Source organism: Cervus canadensis, chromosome 15, assembly GCF_019320065.1.
Source record: "Cervus canadensis isolate Bull #8, Minnesota chromosome 15, ASM1932006v1, whole genome shotgun sequence".
Taxonomy (NCBI): Eukaryota; Metazoa; Chordata; class Mammalia; order Artiodactyla; family Cervidae; genus Cervus; species Cervus canadensis.
The window spans coordinates 9,075,154-9,094,257 of NC_057400.1; the positions used below are offsets into that span (position 1 = coordinate 9,075,154).

General features: G+C 49.4%; 1 protein-coding gene across 1 annotated transcript; it reads right to left on the reverse strand.

Annotated features, from left to right (window-relative positions):
- Nucleotides 1-1,994: 1,994 nt before the first annotated feature.
- LOC122453991 (5-hydroxytryptamine receptor 5B-like) lies at nt 1,995-18,254 on the reverse strand. The gene is made up of 2 exons (XM_043488365.1): nt 16,685-18,254; nt 1,995-3,536 (listed from the first exon to the last, which is right to left on the reverse strand). Exons 1-2 carry the CDS (start codon nt 17,459-17,461, stop codon nt 3,204-3,206), a joined length of 1,110 nt encoding a protein of 369 aa, XP_043344300.1. The 5' UTR covers nt 17,462-18,254; the 3' UTR covers nt 1,995-3,203.
- Nucleotides 18,255-19,104: the final 850 nt, after the last annotated feature.

Here is a 19,104-nt window from a genome sequence, read left to right on the forward strand (position 1 = left end):
GTGCTGCCTACAGGCTACAGGAGAGGCAGGGGTTGCAGCAGGAAGCCCAGCTAAGCAATGACTGATAACCTAGATGAAGCACACCTGGGTGGGACAAAAGTTTTCAGAGATAATGCATACCTTTTCCATACTACAGTCTAATGTTTTTCCTGTTCTACTTAACTTTTGAAAAATGCTAACCACTGTATCGGATTCCATTCTCACTCCCCAGAGCAGACATCCTAGTCATGGCACCCTGGCAGGTGGAATGCGCTTCCTCACCCCTGGACTTCGGGTTGGGCCTGGTCCTGGGTTGTTAGCAGCCTTGACAGGAGCAAAGGTTTGAGAACGTGCTGTCTATTGGACTCGCCCTCCTGTAGCCTCTCTGGAGAAGAACTTACCCTGCTGGCCGGAGGAGGTTCAGACACTCATGGAGCAGATGAGGACCAACCTGCAGCTTGAAGCTGAGCCCAGAAGAGCCCAGCCTGAACCAGTGAAATCCCAGCGACTCACAGACACCTCAGCAGAGAAGGAGGCTTTTTGCTATACATCTGTCAGATTCTGCAATGATTGTGTGCAGATATTGAGAACGTAGCTGACTGAGATGATCACCAACTGATTTCATGGCAACTTGACCTGGAGTTTAAAAGACACTCCTCTGTACCATCCAGCTTCAGTGTGGAGAGAGCAGGTCAGGGGCCAAAGAGAAGGCTTCTATGATGGTACCCACACATGGAAGAGATGCTCACAGAGGACAACAGTTGTGAGCAGAATCCAGATTCCCCTCAGACATTCCTGAAGAAACATGAAGGCCATGATAAAGGGGAGAAAAATAGCATGCTTTATGCAGGACAAAATTTATAAAATAAAACTGCTAGGTTAGCCACATCCACCCTACAGACCTGGAACTTTGTGGAACTGGATTTGGACATGAAGACCCTTTAGTGATAACTTAATCAGCAAATAAATCCTGACGAGATTAATTCTAGTTACAGCCTCCTGGCCTTGTCTCCCTCGTGTCCTACAGGCAGATTTGAGGCAGGACAGAGACTAGGCTTAAGGAAATTCCTGCAATATTTATTGTAAGTCTGATGTCTTGTCAATAGATTTCTATTTCTGATACTCTGTATTAAAAGGAATTACATATGGATACATGGATATGTATGGCTGCGTCCCTTTGTTGTTTACCTGACACTAAATCAAAACATTAATAGTTTTTGAACTGTTTTTATTAGGGTATAGCCGTATACCTCAACACAAAATAAGAAGTTCAAAAATAAAAGGAATTACAAGTACATCCTTACATAAAGTTAATCATCAACTGATCTGTCTCAATAACCTCAGATATGCAGATGTCACCACCCTTATGGCAGAAAGTGAAAAACTAAAGAGTCTCTTGATGAAAGTGAAAGAGGAGAGTGAAAAAGTTGGCTTAAAGCTCAACATTCAAAAAACCAAGATCATGGCATCCGGTCCCATCACTTCATGGCAAATAGATGGGGGAACAGTGGAAACAGTGGCTGACTTTATTTTGGGGGACTCCAAAATCACTGCAGATGGTGACTGCAGCCACGAAATTAAAAGACACTCCTTGGAAGGAAAGTTATGAGCAACCTAGACAGCATATTAAAAAGCAGAGACATTACTTTGTCAACAAAGGTCTGTCTAGTCGAGGCTATGGTTTTTCCAGTGGTCATGTATGGATCTGAGAGTTGAACTATAAAAAAAGCTTAGCACAGAAGAATTGATGCTTTTGAACTGTGGTGTTGGAGAAGACTCTTGACAGTCCCTTGGACTGCAAGAAGAACCAACCAGTCCATCTGAAAGGAGATCAGTCCTGGGTGTTCATTGGTAGGACTGATGTTGAAGCTGAAAGTCCAATACTTTGGCCACCTGATGCAAAGAGCTGACTCATTTGAAAAGACCCTGATGCTGGGAAAGATTGAGGGCAGGAGGGGAAGGGGACGACAGAGGATGAGATGGTTGGATGGCATCACCAACTTAATGGACATGAGTTTGGGGAGACTCTGGCAGTTGGTGATGAATAGGGAGGCCTGGCGTGCTGCAGTTCATGGGGTCGCAAAGAGTCGGACATGACTGAGCGACTGAACTGAACTGATCTGTCTCAGAAATTGAGCATTTTGTAATTATAGTGAGTGGTCAGGGAAGGCCTAAGTAAAGAAAAAGTTGAAGTCTGAAAGGTCCAACAGAAGTTGCCATCAAATTAGTCAGCAGACAACTTGCTTTTAAGAAGTACTCAATGTAAATGATTCCCTCTGCCTGGGATGCTTCCATAATGATCTTACATTAAGTCAAGGCCCAGGCCAAATGAACACAATGATAAAGCATCTATCCAATAGTGACAGTGAGCCTAAAAATATCACTGCCCCCTCCTCCAAACCGCACCTAGGCTCTCCCTCTAAGGCCCCTTGCTGGAATCCAAGTAGAAAAATACAAGTGGAACCACTACACCATGTGTGGGTCTCATGGTACCAAATGCAAACCAACATTGAAATGTGGAGTCCAGTCAGATTTCGGTTGTGTTCCCTTCATTTTCCCATGTTAAGATTCAGGCAGACTTGGTCCAGGTACCCATTCTGCCACCAAGCAGGTCACTGGGCCCTGTGCTGAGAATATGGTGAGGAGACAAAGGAAGAGCAAGTTGGCTTCCACTCTGGTCTGCTGCATGCTTAGTCACTTCAGTCATGTCCATCTCTTTGAAACCCTATGGACTGTAGCCCGCCAGGCTCTTCTGTCCATGGGATTCTCCAGGCAAGAATGCCAGAGTGGGTTGTCATGCCTTCCTCCAGGGGATCTTCCCGATGCAGGGATTGAACCCATGTCTGTTACATCTCCTGCATTGGCAGGCAGCTTCTTTACCACTAGCACCACCTGGGATACCACTCTCGTATGAATTCTGGCCAATTAGCAATAACTGCCGAATGCACTGTCCAGAAAGGATTCTGAGGCTGAGTCCCAGCTCAGTGGGAAGATATGCTGAGATCGATTAGCAATGTCTGCATCACTTGGTGAGAGGGCATAGCTGCACGCTTGCCACCCACCTGCTGTCTTTCTGGAGGGCCTTTGGCTTCGCTGCTCCTGTAGTCCAGGCCCAAGTGCTATGGTTCCCAAATGTCGTCAATACTCAGCGGTGGGACGGCTCTGGCCCGGATCACAAATGAAGGGGAGAAATTCCAGTTCCCTCCCCTCTCCAAGCCCTGGCTTTATCTCTGCTTGGTGAAAAGGTTCTTGAAGGCATTGTTGTAGTTCTTGTTAAACGCCGTGTAAATCAGGGGATTGAAGAAAGAGTTGGAGTAGCCTAGCCACAGGAACACGCTTTTCCAGACAGGGGGCAGGCTGCAGGCGCAGAGGGGGCCAATGAGCTCGGCCAGGAAGAAGGGGGTCCAGCACAGCACGAACACGCCGATGAGGATGCCCACCATCACGGCCGCCCGCTTCTCCTTCTGCTCCCGCCACGAGGCTCCGCTCGCCGGAAAGGCCGCCGCGGGGCGGCGGGCCATGCACGCCATCTCAGCCTCCTGAGGGGCCTCCTTTCCCTGGGAACAGGGGAAATGCACAATTCAAAGATAAAATGCGTGAGGCTGGGCCATACAGTGACATACAATACATCCAACCTTGGCCAGCCCCTCCCCTCCAGCCCCATACGAGATGCACTGATCCATCATCATCACATGTGTGTGCTCAGCTGTGTAGTGCTCCTTGCGACCCTAAGGACTGTAGATCGCCAGGCTCCTCTGTTCATGGAATTTTCCAGGCAAGAATACTGGAGTGGGTTGCCATTTCTTCCCCCAGGGGATCTTCCTGACCCAGGGATCAGGCATCTCCTGTGTCTCCTGCATTGTAGATATATTCTTAACCCCTGAGCCATCAGGGAAGCCCAACTGATGCCATAATCCACCCCCAAATATTAACGCTAGGTGAAAAAGTTCTTGAAACCATAGGTTAAAATATGTCCTGAAGGTTCTTCAGGGACTGAGAGCGGTGGTGGTCCCCACAATGTCAGATATTAGAACAAATAATTCTTTACCATCTGAGCCACCAGGGAATCCCAATCAAAAAATAATATGATCTAAAAACGGGGGCGGGGGAGGCACTTAAGAACACGCGCCTTGGTGTCAGACCCTGGCTTGAGCTCCAGCCCCACTGGCCAAGCCGTTTCCTTGTATGAGGCCGGGTGACCAAGCCCCCTCCCCGCCACAAGGCCACCATGAATGAGCACTGGGAATGTGTGTGGGTGCCCAGCACAACCCCCTGCCACAGGCACTCACAGCTCAGTACTCATGGACGGGGGTGGTGCTGGGACCCGGACCCTGAATGGAACAGACCCAGGCCTGCCCCTCACAAAGTTCACAGCCAGAGAGGCAGGTCGCCTGTAAACATCAATATTGCAAGAAATTATATGATTACTGTGTTAAGTGGATTCACTTTAAATTAGGAGATAATGTTGTGTCGCCTAGCTTAAACAAGCCAAGTGTAAGTGACCTTGTGGTGATAATTAGCTACCATTTAAGGAGCCTCTGGCTGCTCTCCACCCTCTCACCCCCAGCCTTTGGTCACTTCCTATCTGCCTCTTGAGTCTCAGCTTAAAGGCCACCAGCCTCTCAGAGCAGCGCTGTTGCCCCCTTAAACTCAGTCACGTCTCTCTGTGCTCTGTGCACGTTCCCCTCCTTTGTAGCCATGGGTGCGATCACGGGTGTCACACGAGGTGCCCCTCTGGCCCAAGCTGAACCACAGCAGGCTGGGCTTTCCTGGTACAACACCTACCTGGCAGCACCACCTGGCGCCCGGTCAGAGCCTAGGAAACAGATGCCACGTTGACTGATCGTTTCAACCACACGCTCCTCACCTGCGTGTCTCTTCCTTTCCAGAAGGCTGCCAGCCATGATGCTGGAGAAAACACAGAGGCAAGGGGCCCCCAGGCAAGGACTGCAGCTCGTTTCTCTCCCAGACGCAGCTGGCAGCAGCCATCAGGAGAGCCACCTGACCTCCAGGCACCAAGGGAGGAGCCCGGGTTCCTCTCACCTGGCCCAGGATGGAGCTTAGAAGGCACCCAGGTGGTCTGATCTCTGCAAACCCGCGGCTCCTCACGCTAAGCTCTACCTTCAAATTCTCCGTCTCTGCTACTTCCTGCCAACACTCATCTCTATTTATTTGGAAAATCACTAAGTCATCCTGAAACAGATCATGGTGACATGGACAAAGTTGAGTCCTTTCCTTTCTGAGTGTAAACCCAGCCTCCTCCCGCCTGCCACTCAGAGAGAGAGAAGGAAAAGGCAGGTGACTCCAGGAGAGACCAACAGCACGTCCCTCCCCCCACCCCTCTGCCCCTTACACAGTCCTGGCTCCGCAAACACGCACCCTGCACAGACCAGCGGGCAGCCCCTCTTTAATGAGCCATCCCAAGGTTTCCGGTCCACCTGAGTCAGGCAGGAGCTGAAGCTCCTTTCTCCCCTTTAGAGGAGGTGACACTGACCAATTCTCACATGATGGATGACCAGCATCCACTGATGGAAGTCTGAGGAAGAAAACGTGACATCCTAAAATCCCCTACGGATATTAGCAGTCTATTGTCTGCAGGAAACAATATTATCAGGGCAGGAGAGGCGGTGGTGGTGGGTGGTTTGTTTGTATTCCTCCCATTCAGCTCATTAAAGGGCACTTTTGAAAAGATTTTTTTCTGCTGACCTCAATGACCTCCCAGGCACTTGAATTCCTTCCTCCCTTAACACAATTCCAAATCCTTGTCATGCTACAAAGTAAACACATGGGGTCAATTCACTTCAAAGGGATCCTAGGGGAAGAGAAACAGAAAAGGCAAATCCACTAATTAGGTTTAAAACACCTCAGCTTCCATCACTGCAGCATTCAGCAGAATCCCGCTTTGCTCCACCAACATGGAGCCTTATGTTCACAGCCTGTCACCTGAGCCTGCTGCATCCTGGGCGGAGGGACAGGACAGACTTTCCAGAACAGCCTCCAAGTCAACAAGTCAGTGAGGTCAGACCCTGGTTTGCTAGAAGACGAACAAGCATGGCTTTTTTCATCTGAAGAAATAGAAAACCAAAAGACACAAAGAACAATTCCAGAAAAGCCACTGTAAAACAGACACTTGTAATGACTAACTCTGATTCACCCTCATGCCAAAGCTTCAGGCAATTATCTCCATTTGACGGTGGAGAAAACACAGAACCTATTTTAGGACCACATTTATGCTTGGGATGCCTTCCAAATGAATGTCTCTGGCTTCCTGGAAACTGTCTAGGGGCTCCAGCAGTCAGCTCTGGGGCCAGCCCTGAGCTTCTCCATCTTTCCTCTTTGGTTGGGTGTCTCCTCAGCCTCTTTGCCCTGACAATGCTCTCTAGCAGTGGCAATCACTCAGTCGTTTCCGACTCTTTATGATCCTATGAACTGTAGCCCTGCCAGGCTCCTCTGTCCATGGAATTCTCCAGGCAAGAGTACTGGAGTGGGTTGCCATTTCCTTCTCCAGGGGATCTTCCTGACCCAAGGATTGAACCCCAGATCTCCCACATTGCAGGCAGATTCTTTCCTGTCTGAGCCACCGGGGAAGCCCTGACAATCCTCCCTACACCTGTTGTAAAACTGACCATTCTGGCTTAAAAGGCCTCGGACTCTTAGAATCCACTCATCTGAAGGTTAAAATACTGGGATTCTGACTGTTGAAGGCGCAGAACCAGTAGGACCTGCCACCTTCTGTCCTGCTGTAACAGGACAGGTGCTCTGAGTACATGGACGTTTGGAGATATCAGATGCTACGAGCAAGGTCACACGAGCACGGCAAAGCAGAACCAAGGTGCCCGCCCATCTGTCTGGCTCCAGGCCTCTTTGGCTTCTCTCTGCCACTGTGAGACACGACCTAAAAGATGAGTTCACCTAAACATCTCCATAGAATCTGAGGCTTTTCCATCTAAAGTTAATTAAGGACCAAATCAGCCAGACAATATATGCTGACATTTATTAATCATCTCCTGGGGCTTCCTTGATGGCTCAGACAGTAAGGAATCTGCCTGCAATGCAGGAGACCCGGATTCAGTCCCTGAGTCAGGAAGATCTCCTGGAGAACAGAATGGCAACCACCCCAATATTCTTGCCTGGAGAATCCCATGGACAGAAAAGCCTGGCGGGTTACAGTCTCTGGGGTCACAAAGAGTTGGACACGACTGAGCAAATAACACTAGACTGGACTAGTGCATGTGGGGACTATGAACTGGAATTTTTCATGAAGTCCCAGTTTCAAATATCCTGTCCCACTATTCTCGTAAGCACTCTGATACCAAGGCACAGATTCTGAATCTTCATGCTGATTGTGAATATTGTGTCACGATCAATACTCCAGGAGGGCAGAGACACGAGTGTCCCGTCCACTGAAGCATCCCCAGCACCTAGTGTAATGTATGGTCTATAGTAAAATCTCAACAAACACTAAATAAAAAGTTATTTAGGGAGACAAGTCTCTTTTAAGTCTCCTGTGTTTCTACACATTTTGCCAGCAAAGGCACTGACAGCTTTTGTTTCGGACCAGCCTGTCAAGGATGTTTGTATAACAAACAGCCTTGGAAGAGTGAGAGAGTATCTCCCAGTAGAAAAGAAGACAGATTTACTTGCAACCCATTATTAAAGATTTAGGTTTCTGAAAAGCAAAGGGCAGGTTTATATACTGTTCAGTGTTGGACAGTACCGACTTGAGTTCCCTAATCTGGGAGTTTCCCTACTATTTGCGATGCAGATCCAGCTGGCCCACTCCATGTCGGTCGCATGGGACTTCGAAGGGAAGAGAAGAGATGCACACATGAAGTTCGTGCTCCCTGTGAACCACGAGTGACAACATCCTCTGACTCTGACCCAGAAGTCTCCTGTCTTTTGTCAGTGTCCAGTAAACTAGGGTAGGCTGACTTGTGAGCTTGCCAGCAGGGGAAAATCTCAGAGTTCCTGACAGTCATCTGCTACTGGCCACGTGGTTCCACACACCACCTGACTCAGTTATAACAGCAGCCAGTGACTAAGGAGTAAGGAAACCAAGGCTCAGAGCAAATTAGGGCGTAGGCAGGATTCCAATCTGAGCTCCCAGTTTTGCATTTCCAGCGATGAAGATCTTTATCCGTCATACATGGTGGGCTTCCTGGAGGATGACAGTGAGACAGTAGTGCGTGGCAGGAACTCAGAGATGTCCTCGTTATGTCCCTCTAAGTAAAAGGAATGTGCCTTCCCTCCCCTCTAATTAAAAAAAAAAATCCAGCTGCCACAGGAAGCACCCACAAATGTGTAAACCGCCAGTGTTGTCAGCTGAACACCCTAAGAAGAACTAGAAAAGGAAAGCAGAAAAAAGAAAGATGGTTCCTAATCACTCCTGAAACCAACTAGCTTGGGTGCTGACGCACAGGTCAGGCATCCACTATAGCGAGGCTCTTCACAAGGCTGGTGGTGGGGACACGCCAATCCCAGGGACCAATGAAGCCCTGAGACCTCTGGGAGAGGACGGAGGACATTGAGAGGCATCCGGTTTCAGTTGAAGGCAATCCGAATTGTAACTGGAATTCCCCATTTCTATCCAGAGCTCAAAAGGTCAGGAGATGGAGCACCCAGGTTGCCATTCTCTCTGCCCGTGCTATACGGAGATAACCAAGCTCAAAGCTGCACTTCTCAAAGGCACCTTGACGAGAAAACTAATCAAAATATCCCCTCAAAGTAAACAGAAGCTGTCTAATGTCTAACTTGTCTAACAAACTACAACAGGAAATTTTCTCAGCAGCTTCCCTTGTGCAAAAGAAACCAGAAAATAAAGATGTTTCCTTATTTAAAAAAAAAAAACAGATTAATAAATAAAAGCAGAGCACTGCTGGGCTTGAAAAAAATTACCTTTCCCTTGAGTGTAATTACATACACCACAAAGAACAGTTATGCTAAACTCGGGTATGATCATAACATAAAGGACAATCGCTACTATTATTACATTTGGAAAATATGAATTTGGTGGGGGGGGGGGGCGGTGCTCAATTACCCTGGGATGGCTAAGAACTCACTGGAGTTAATACTGAGGAAGGGAAACTGTAATCAAGTGTGTTACTTAAAATTACACAACATTTGTTTCCGTTCTAATATCATCTGATCTAGTCATCCTCTTTTACGGGTGGAGGCCAACGGAAGGTCCTCTGTGTGAGTTCTTACCTTGAGGTCCCCAGACTCCCAGGGCAGAGAGTCTTGGCATAGAGGAGGGTGTAATGGAGAGAGGGGAAGTCTTGCCTTTTGCGCAGGCATCCTCCAGCCTCGGTGTCTTGACATGGGCGCGTAGGGGGCCATGGCTCCCGTGACAAACACTGCCCGTGCGGTGGAGAGCCCCAGTTCCTACTGCACTGTGGCCTCCATTCTCCTGAAGAGTGGGTGGGAGGCAAGACTGAGGATCACCCTCCAAATAGGCTTCGGGCAGTGCCCTAGGCACACTGGGCAAGCAGGCGCCTACAAGCCTTTCTGAGCAGCAAGTCCAAAGCTTTCTTTAATTTTCAAGGAATTCTGTGACCTGTGAAAGGGTTAATAACCATGGAATTTGAATCGCATTCTTCTACTGAGAAACTCAATCTTCTCTGAGAACTACAAGGATTTAAGAAGTAGCTTGTTGCAAGGTCACTGGGGCAGACACCTGATCCCTGCACCATACTTCATCTACATCCCCCTGCACTTTCCCCAACAATCCAGCCAGGGAAAAGAGAAATGGAAGCAGAAGTAAAGAGGCAGAATGAATGTAACAATGGAAGAGAACAAGGAAGAAGTTTCTAGAGAGGGGAAAGCCAGGGGTATCTCTAAAAAGTCTAGAGAAAACGCTCCTTTATCCACACAAGTAGTTCTGAAAACTCTCAGACAATTAGGCATCAGTCTTAAAAGAATCAAATGATAAGTCAGATGTATGTTACCATACAATTTGATGAATAAACTTTACTTTTCTAAAGTTAAAATAATCTTACAATTTGATGAATAAAATTTACTTTTCTTATGTTAAAATAGTCTTGCATGCTGGCATGGGACTGGTTTGAGTCATATTTCTTTTAATAGATGGAATCAGAATAAGGGTGGTGATTTTCCACCATCCTCTTCCCAGAGCTTAGCTCTGACTGAACTCTGGTCCCACACGTGGCTAGGTCCACAAGACCAATAGCCCCTTAGTCTTTGGGGTGGAACAAATGACAGCTAAACATTGAAGATGTGACAAAAACATCAAGTATTCTGTATAGTTTTTAGGTCACTTAGGGCTTATATACTGTATGCTTACAACACAAATCTAATGTGGAGGATTAGTTTGGAGAGGCAAATATTTTGTAATATGACATTACCTAAAATTCAGTTCCAAGTCATCACAAACCCAATAGTTCAATACTATACATTTATTTTGACCTTTACAGGTTACAAAGTGCTTTCACAAATACTATCAGTCTTTCAAGACCACTGTACTCTGGAACACATGTAAGACATCATTGCAGACTTCCCTGGTGATCCAGTGGCTAAGAATCTGCCTGCCAAAGCAGGGGACACAAGTTCAATCCCTGGTCCAGGAAGATCCTACATGCTGCAGGACAACTAAGCCTGTGCATCACAGTTACTGAGCTGTAGAGTCCGCAAGTCACAACTACTGAAGCCCGTGTGCCCAACAGCCTGTGGTCCACAACAAGAAAAGCCACTTCAATAAGACCTCACACCACAACTAGAGAAAGACCTCGTGCAGCAACGAAGACCTAGCACAGACAAAAAAATAAAATAAAATTTTAAAAGACTTTATTACATTTATAATTCTGTAATTGTGGTTTACTAACATGAATTCCTGGAGAAGGCAATGGCACCCCACTCCAGGGCTCTTGCCTGGAAAATCCCATGGACAGAGGAGCCTGGTAGGCTGCAGTCCATGGGGTTGCTAAGAGTCGGACACGACTGAGCGACTCACTTTCACTTTTCACTTTTCTGCATTGGAGAAGGAAATGGCAACCCGCTCCAGTGTTCTTGCCTGGAGAATCCCAGGGACGGGGGAGCCTGGTGGGCTGCCGTCTATGGGGTCGCACAGAGTCGGACACGACTGAAGCGACTTAGCAGCAGCAGCAGCAGCAGCATGAATCCCTGGAGAGCAGAGACCACTCCTACGAAACCTCAGAGGCTCCCATGTTGTCTGATGTGCAGGTCAGTACAAGTCCAATAACCTTGAATACCATCTGCGCAGCCTTTTGTGGTGGTTTTAAAATACATTCACAGGTTCTTTCACTCATCTCCCAAAAGTTGAGCCTAAGTTGCCTTCCCTTGAGGGTGGGGTGGAGTTAGTGACTCACTTGTAATGAATAGATTTTAGGGGAGAAGTGATGAAACGTAGCTTCTGAGACAGCTCATAAAAGGCACTGCAGTTTCCCCCTTGCCTCACTCTCAGACTGGGGGAAGCCGGCTACTATATCGGGGATGACACTCAGGCAGCCCTGTAGAGCCCTCTGCTAACAGCTGTGTGAACCACAGCTACAACCACAAATGACCTTGGACCAGAACACCCAGCTAAGCTGTTCCCAATGCCAGACCCACAGAAATTGGGTCTGGCATGTTTGTTGTTTGAAGACACTAAATATAGGGGTGATTGTTAAGAAATAACTAACTAATCCACCTATAATGGTGAGCAACAGCAGTAAGAGGTATAAAATAATAACTTATTATTTATAACTTATAAGAAAAGTTGCAAAAAATAGTAACAAAAGTAGTACAGTGGCCATCATTTAGGGTTTACTATTTTAGTTACTCCATATACACTGTTATCTCATCTACTCTTCACAAGAATGTTAAGAAGCAGATAGCAATATTTCTATTTTACCTACAGGGAAATGCAGATGGAGCTGAATTCACTTGGCTAGAGAGTTAATAAGTGGCACAAAAAGAATTGAAATCCAGGTCTCCTTGTTTCCAAATCCCAAGTTCTTAACTAATGTGCACACTGTCTCCCAGCACATGTTTATTGATTGAGTGAATGAAAGAAGGTTTCAACCAAGGCTGCATTACAACCTTCTTGAGCCTGAGGCATCCATGCCTCTGTGGGCCCTTCCTTCTTCCATTAAAAAATATTAAAAATTATATTTTATGATCATATTATTATAAAGACTAATATAATCAAGGCTGAACTCATTACTATTATATTCACTTTCCCTCTAAAAGAAATTAAACAATTTCCATGGGCCCCTAAAAGTATGGCAGCTCTCGGTGGTGTACCCACCATGCCTAATAAATAAGCATGCCCTGATATCAGACACAGCTATCAGACAAACAATTAAAATGAACAAAATGTTTGATGTTGCATTTTAAAAACCAAACAAACAATCTCTATTGACTTTGCTTTTTTCCTCTTCTAAGCAGTAAAGAGTATAGGATAGTAGGAAACAATTATAACCCATGGGGGATGCATTAGGGACAGCAGAATATACTACATCATGGTGTCCCATCTATGAGGTGGGAAAAGAAGGATGCAGATGGAAATTAACCCCCACTCCTGAGAGACGCTGGTGGTGCCTCTGTATTCACTTGTTTTTCAACTCTCCTACAAAGGAGTTCACAATTTTGAGATCCTGCTCCCCATGGATGGGCTGCCATCCACCTGCCAATGCACGAGACACAGGTTGGATCCCTGTGTCAGGAAGATACCTGGAGAAGGAAATGGCGACCCACTCCAGTATTCTTGCCTGGAGAACCTATGAACAGAGCAGCCTGGGAGGCCACAGCCCATGGGCTTGCAACAAGATAACACAATGAGTACCTCAGAACTATCTGAGAACCTGTCTTCCAGGATGAAGTTCTCAGAAAGTCCGCCAACATTATCAACTTTTAGGTTGTTTTTTTCTTGTTGTTGTTTTTAGTTGACATCCCCATGACCCACCTTGACTGGGATATGACTGTCTCCCTCCCATGAAGTTCTAGGTGCTTGTGACAGTGCTCAGAAATTAAATTTCTGCAGAGAGCACAGCATAATGAAAAAGGGATGAAAAGAACAGTGATTTTATTGATAGATCCAGGACAGACTTTAGCTTCTCCACCCAGGAACTGTGAGGTCATGGATGAACTCACTTTATGGCACCTGAATTGGATCATCTGAAGAATGGATGCTTTTGAACTGTGGTGCTGGAGAAGACCCTTGAGAGTCACTTGGACTACAAGGAGATCAAACCGGTCAATCCTAAAGGAAATCAACCCTGAATATTCACTGGAAGGACTGGTGCTAAAGCTGAAGCTGCAGGACCTAAATTCAACTCTGATGTGAAGAGCCAACTCATTGGAAAAGATCCTGATGCTGGGAAAGATTGAGGGCAGGAGGAGAAGAGGGTGACAGACCATCCTCTGTCATGGTTGGATGGCATCCCCAACTCAATGGACACAACTTAAAGACTGAACAACAAGAAAAATGAGAGCTGTGTGGCAAAGATGGTTAATGCTCACCAAAGAGCCATAGGTTCCCCTAGTCTTCACAGACAGTGTCTGGCCAATGGACTGTGCCCGGAAGGGGCTCTTCTGGGTAAGGCAGGTAGAAGCTGCTGTATCTCCAGGTCCCACTTCCTCTTCCACAGCAACCTCAGAAACCACATGTTCAAGACGGCGTGACTTAAAGATGACAAGGGGCCTGGATCCACAAGTCACTGCCTGGAGGAGAGCTGAGCAGGGGAGGGGGGCCACCAGACCCACACTGAACTTTGCGTGAACCTGGGTTAAACCATTAGTCTGGGGATTCTGTGTTACTCAGCGTATCTTAGCTTATCCTGACAAACAGATGCTGTATTGCCAATGTGTCTGGAGCCTGAGGGTTAAATAAGAGGAAGAAGGTAAAGGGTCACTGTGCCTGGAAGAGGGATCTCACTCAGTCAGCATTTCTTTCCATGTCTACTTTCAAAACTTGAGGCATGATTGCAGATTCCTCCCTGATCCTATTTTAGTGTTGGGACCTAGTCACAGAATCCTGAAAACGGTGAAGGGTGAGCACAACCTCATGACCAGAGGCCTTCTGCCTTCCTAAGTGCTCCCATCACCCACAGAAAGCAATAAAGACATTTTGCAGGACTTAAATTCAACTCTACTCATTTCCCCCGGAATGCAGAGAAAAGCAGGTTATACAGAGTGAAATAAGTCTGGAATAGAAAAACAAATATCACCTGTTAATGCATATATATGGAATCTAGAAAATGGTCCTGATGAACCTATTTGCAGGGCAAGAATAGCAATGCAGATGTAGAGGATGGTCTTGTGGACACAGGGGTGGAAGGAGAGGGGAGGATAAACAGAGAGAGAAGCACTGACATATATCCACTAGCATGTGTGAAACAGATAGCTGGTGAGAAGCTTCTGTGTAACGCAGGGAGCCCAGACCGGCCTCTGCGATGACCTAGAAGGGTGGGATGGAAGGAGAGGGGTGGAAAGGAGCCTCAGGAGAGAGGGGGTTATATGTACTCGTGGCTGGTTCATGTTCTTATACAGCAGAAACCAACACAACATCATAAAGCAACTACCCTCCAATTAAATTTTTTTATAAAGCAGGTGGGGGAAGGCACAGAGAGAGTATTTCTGGCACATTAGTTAAAACTTCTGTTTGGGTGTGGTCAACAAGCTTGCAACTGCTGACTCTGCGACATTACCCAGGAGTTTGAGTGATGGCTTGCTGGAGCCTAAAGAAGCAGGATGTTCTTGAACCCACCTCATCTACAACCTCAGCATCATATGATTCAAGACTCTTAGCCGTGACTTAGACCAATGCGGTGTCTTAGAGGAGAAAGCTTGCAGCCCAAAATGGGAAAGAAGCTCATTGCTGGCAGGTGGCTAAATCACCAGGCTGCTCTGCCTCCCAGAGAACTTTCTCCCTACCAGTGACCATCCTGATTGTCCAGCTCCCCCATCATCGAGGCACATCTGCTTTGTTATCAGCTGCTTGAATAGGGTCTGTCAAAAATGAACACTAAACGCAGGCGTGGCAAGCCTTTCTGGCATCCATTTCACCATGATTTCTCAGGGTGCACCCTGGATCGATGTAGCCAGTAAAAGTCTGCCCTGCCTTGGCAATCAGATAGAAAAAGGATAATCACCCCAGGCATTTCCAAGGGACCTTTCAAAGGACATCATTAATTCTGAATAAAGCTCTCCCTTAACAACACTTTCCAATTATAGACTTGACATTCCCGTTTTATCCTACAAAACTCCTCTGCCATTCCATGAAGGGTGTGGGGGGGCGGGAGATGCCTGCTTTTAAAAATACACATATTTGAATAACCTAAGCATCTGAGTTAACTTACAGAATTAAAACAAAGCTAACAACAAAAAAACTGACCCCCTTTCTTTCCCACCTCGTGTCCCCTTTCCCTGGTCCATACATTGTATTAGGAAAGAGGCAATAATTCCTATTATTCTCCAGGACTGAGGGCCTGAAGCCCACAAAGTGAGCTCCAGAGTGAGGAGGGAGTTAGGGTCTCTTAGGGTCTGACCAAAAGGCAGAGAGTCTTCCCAGGTGGCTCAGGGGTAAAGAATCTACCTGCCAAGCAGGAGGTGCAAGTTCGATCCCTGGGTGGGGACGATCCCCTGGAGAAGGAAAAGGCAGTCCACTCCAGTATTCTTGCCTGGAGAATCCCATGGACAGAGTGGCCTGGCAGGTTACTGTCCATGGAGTCTCAAGAGTCTGACAGGAATTACAGACTAAACAACAAACAAAAAAAGCAGAAAGCCCCATTCTAAAGACAGTGGAGAGAAGTTCTGCCAAATGCAGGTTCCTCCCTCTCATTCCTTCGTTTCCGGCGCCCATTGTGGATTGCCGGGCAACGCCCGGGCCCTGAGGATCCCCTCGCTCCAGGCAGCTCTGCGACCCCTCCACCGCCGTTTGCCAGGCACTGTGCCAGGGGTCTGCATTCTTTATCTCACGTAAGCCAAGAGCCCTATTACGTAGGAATTAACCAGTCTAAAGTGCAGGAAACGACGCCCACAGAGATTAAGTAACTGCCCCAAAGTCCTGAGCTTTCTATCTCTTTCCAAAGTCACTAAAGGATAGCACTGAGGTTGAGACAGTGAAAGAAAAGTGATACTTAGACTCATTTTTATCCTCACTTTCCCCTTGGCAGGAAGCTGGCCAATAGAGTGAATAGTCTCGGGACTGCAGGGGTGAATGAGGGTGCAGTGGAGACAAAAATACCGAGCGAATGGTCACAGAAATGTGTTCAACGGCAGGACGAATTTCCAGCCCCCTGCCGTCACGCTTGGTCTAGCCGGGGCTGGGAAATTGGCGGCTGAGGACTCCCACGGACACAATAGCTCCAGGGGAAAAGCAACGGAGGGCGCCGTGGATCCGCCGCGAGCTCAACGCTGCCGAGCAACACTGCCCCTGCCGCCCCTCCCAGCCGCGTGGTGCCGCGGCGCCCGCGCCAGCTCCAGGCCGAGTGGGCAGGTGCTGGAACTCCTTTCCCCACGGCGCACCATCCACGCATGAACCCTTCGTGTGCGCGCTAGGCGCGGATGCGGAGCTCCTCCGCGAGGGCTGCAGCAGAGCAGATGGCAACTCCGCGTGCGCTCCGGCTGGCCAACCTGAAAAGCTTGCGCCAAGTGTGCAAACTTGCACCTCCAGCTCTCCCTTTCGCCAGGCTTCCTCGTCCCTCGGCGACCCCTTTCCCAAATCCCCATTCCCCAACCCGCGCCTCACCTGCACGGCGGAGGGCAGGGGCAGCACAGCCCTGCAGCGGCGACCGAAGCGCAACTTGGCCGCCTTATATATCTTCCAGTAGACAAACAGCACCACGCCCAGCGGCAGGTAGAAGGCGCCGCAGGTGGAGAAGACGGCGTAGGAGGGCTCCTGGCTCACCTGGCAGCGCTGGAGTCGAGCGTCGTACGCCTCGCCCCAGCCGAAGAGCAGCGGTGCGAGGGCGATGAGCGCCGAGAGCGCCCAGGTGAGCGCGATCATGAGCGCCGAGGCGCGGCGGCGGGCGCGCAGCGTGTACTGCAGGTGGCGCGTGATAGTCCAGTAGCGGTCCAGGGCGATGGCCGCCACGTTCCAAATGCTGGCGGTGCAGCACATCACGTCGAAGGAGATCCACACGTCGCACAGACGCCTGCCCAGCCGCCACCGTCGCCCAGCCGACAGCTCGCTCACCAGGCCCAGGGGCATTACCAGCGCGGCCACTAGCGCGTCCGACACGGCCGTCGAGGCCACCAAGTTATGCGGCACACGGTGAAAGGCGCGGACGCGCAGGATGGTGACCAGGACCAGCAGGTTCCACAGGAACGTGGCCGCGATCAGCAGCACCAGCAGCGTCACCACCAGCACCGAGAAGACGGAGAAAGGCGGTTCTCGGCCCGGCGGGGCCGCACCTCCTGGGGTCGATCCGACGACCCCGCTTGGGTTTGGGCTGCTGCTGAAGGCTTCGGGTCCCAGGCGAAGGGCGACGCCGGTGGAGGCCACCGAGAGGTTAGCTGCTTCCATAGCGCGGCGCGCGGGATCCCGGCTCCCCCCGCGGGGACGCAAGCGCGCCCTGGGCTTGGCGTGGACGCGGCGAGTAAGGGCGTGGAAGGGGGCCTTGCGTGAAGGGGAGGGCAGAGAGGAGTCCAGTTTGCCCTACTCTGGCCCCTCATGGGGCCGCAGCTCCGCACCCCTCTGGCGCCTCGCCGTTGAGTCCTCGTGGGTCTCTTTTCCAGTGGAGAAAAGAGTGGGCCCCCTCAGGAGTCCAACTCGTCCACCTTAGTCCCCGCGCCAGTCCCTCCTGCCTTTCCTCGCGGTTCCCAGGGCAGCGGGCTGTCACAGGGCTGGGAGTCCGAGGGCGTGGCGGGTGTCCGCGCGCAGAGTGGGTTTGGAGAGCGGCCCGCGACTCCGAGCCCGGCGGCCCTGAGCTGAGCTGCACCCGGGGTGGGCGAGGGCGGCGTGGTCTGGGGAACCAGCCGACTGCAGCAGGGCCTTCAGGCTGTCCCTCTCCCCTCTGCGCGGAGAGAACCCTAACGCGGGAGTCCCCGAAGAAGGTTCACAATCGCCTAGGAATTCCGTAGCCGGATCCCCGGGACTCGCCTGAGGTACGGTTTGACATCTAGAAACAGAGGGACCGGCCCTGTCCGGGACCGCGAGGTTCTACTTTCCTCGATCTCCATCCTAAGTATGTGTGAACTAGGGGACTCAGGTGTTAGGGATGCTCAACAGGAAGCTCCTCGACCCGGCTCCATCCTGCCTGCGGCTTCCCTTACTACCCTTCTGCCCCTCTGAGGATTCGTGCTGCCTTGAGAAGTTCTCTCTCTGGCTCTTAGAGAGAACTCGGCGTCTACGCGTTTTGGCCGAGGCACTGAATAGGGCGTGTCCACCACCTCCTCTCCGTCTCCAACCCAACCTTACTGGCTTTCCACCCCGCCCTCCCTTTGCAGTTGCCGAAGTTCCTGATCGTGGGGCACATCTTCCAGTTCTTCACATCCAGGGTGAAGATGGAGTTCTATTTTGTTGAGCCCTGGACAAAGGTGGAAACCAATGGGAAGTGAAATTCCCCCAACCCGCCCCGCCTCCCCCGTTTTCAGTCTCTTTACACTTTAAAAAATAGTTCAATCATAATGCAATCAACTTAAAGCTGCCTTCCAGCCTGTTCCTGGGAGTAGAGTAGAAATGTAAAGGACACAGAGCCCAAACTGCCCCATCTCTTGTCAGGGCAGCTGGGTTTCTTATTAACACCAAGCCTCAGGCTGAGCAGGGTCCGCAGAAGGGGCTTTCTGTGGAAAAATGCCCTAAGCTGCAATGGGTGATGGGGGTGCCTCCCTGGTCCTCTGAGCATCCCACCCCTGGCATCTGGAGAAATCTTTGGGGATCAAGGACAGCGAGAATGTCCTTGCTCTCCCTTCCTCAGCCATTCACAGACTGGGATGCTCTGCATCCTGATGGGACTGCTCTTGCTGACACACACAGACACTCCAGGCAAAGGAGTCAGAGTAAAAATACTTGGACTTTCAGGCATAATGGTCAAGTGGTTGATAAAAGTAATGGAAATTGATGGACTGTTCAGAGATCACAGAGAGGGGGACACTGTGGTGGGAGCAGAACCTTAGGCTTACTGAATTGTTAGGCAGGCACATCAGTGTTGCACAGAGATACGTGGA

What these genes read in the sequence shown, in the direction of transcription:
- LOC122453991 (XM_043488365.1), bottom strand. Translation starts at nt 17,461, where the DNA reads ATGGAAGCAGCTAACCTCTCGGTGGCCTCCACCGGCGTCGCCCTTCGC. An exon ending in CCCTGCCCTCCGCCGTGCAG is followed by an intron (nt 3,537 to 16,684) that starts GTGAGGCGCGGG and finishes CCCTGTTCCCAG; the next exon opens with GGAAAGGAGGCCCCTCAGGA.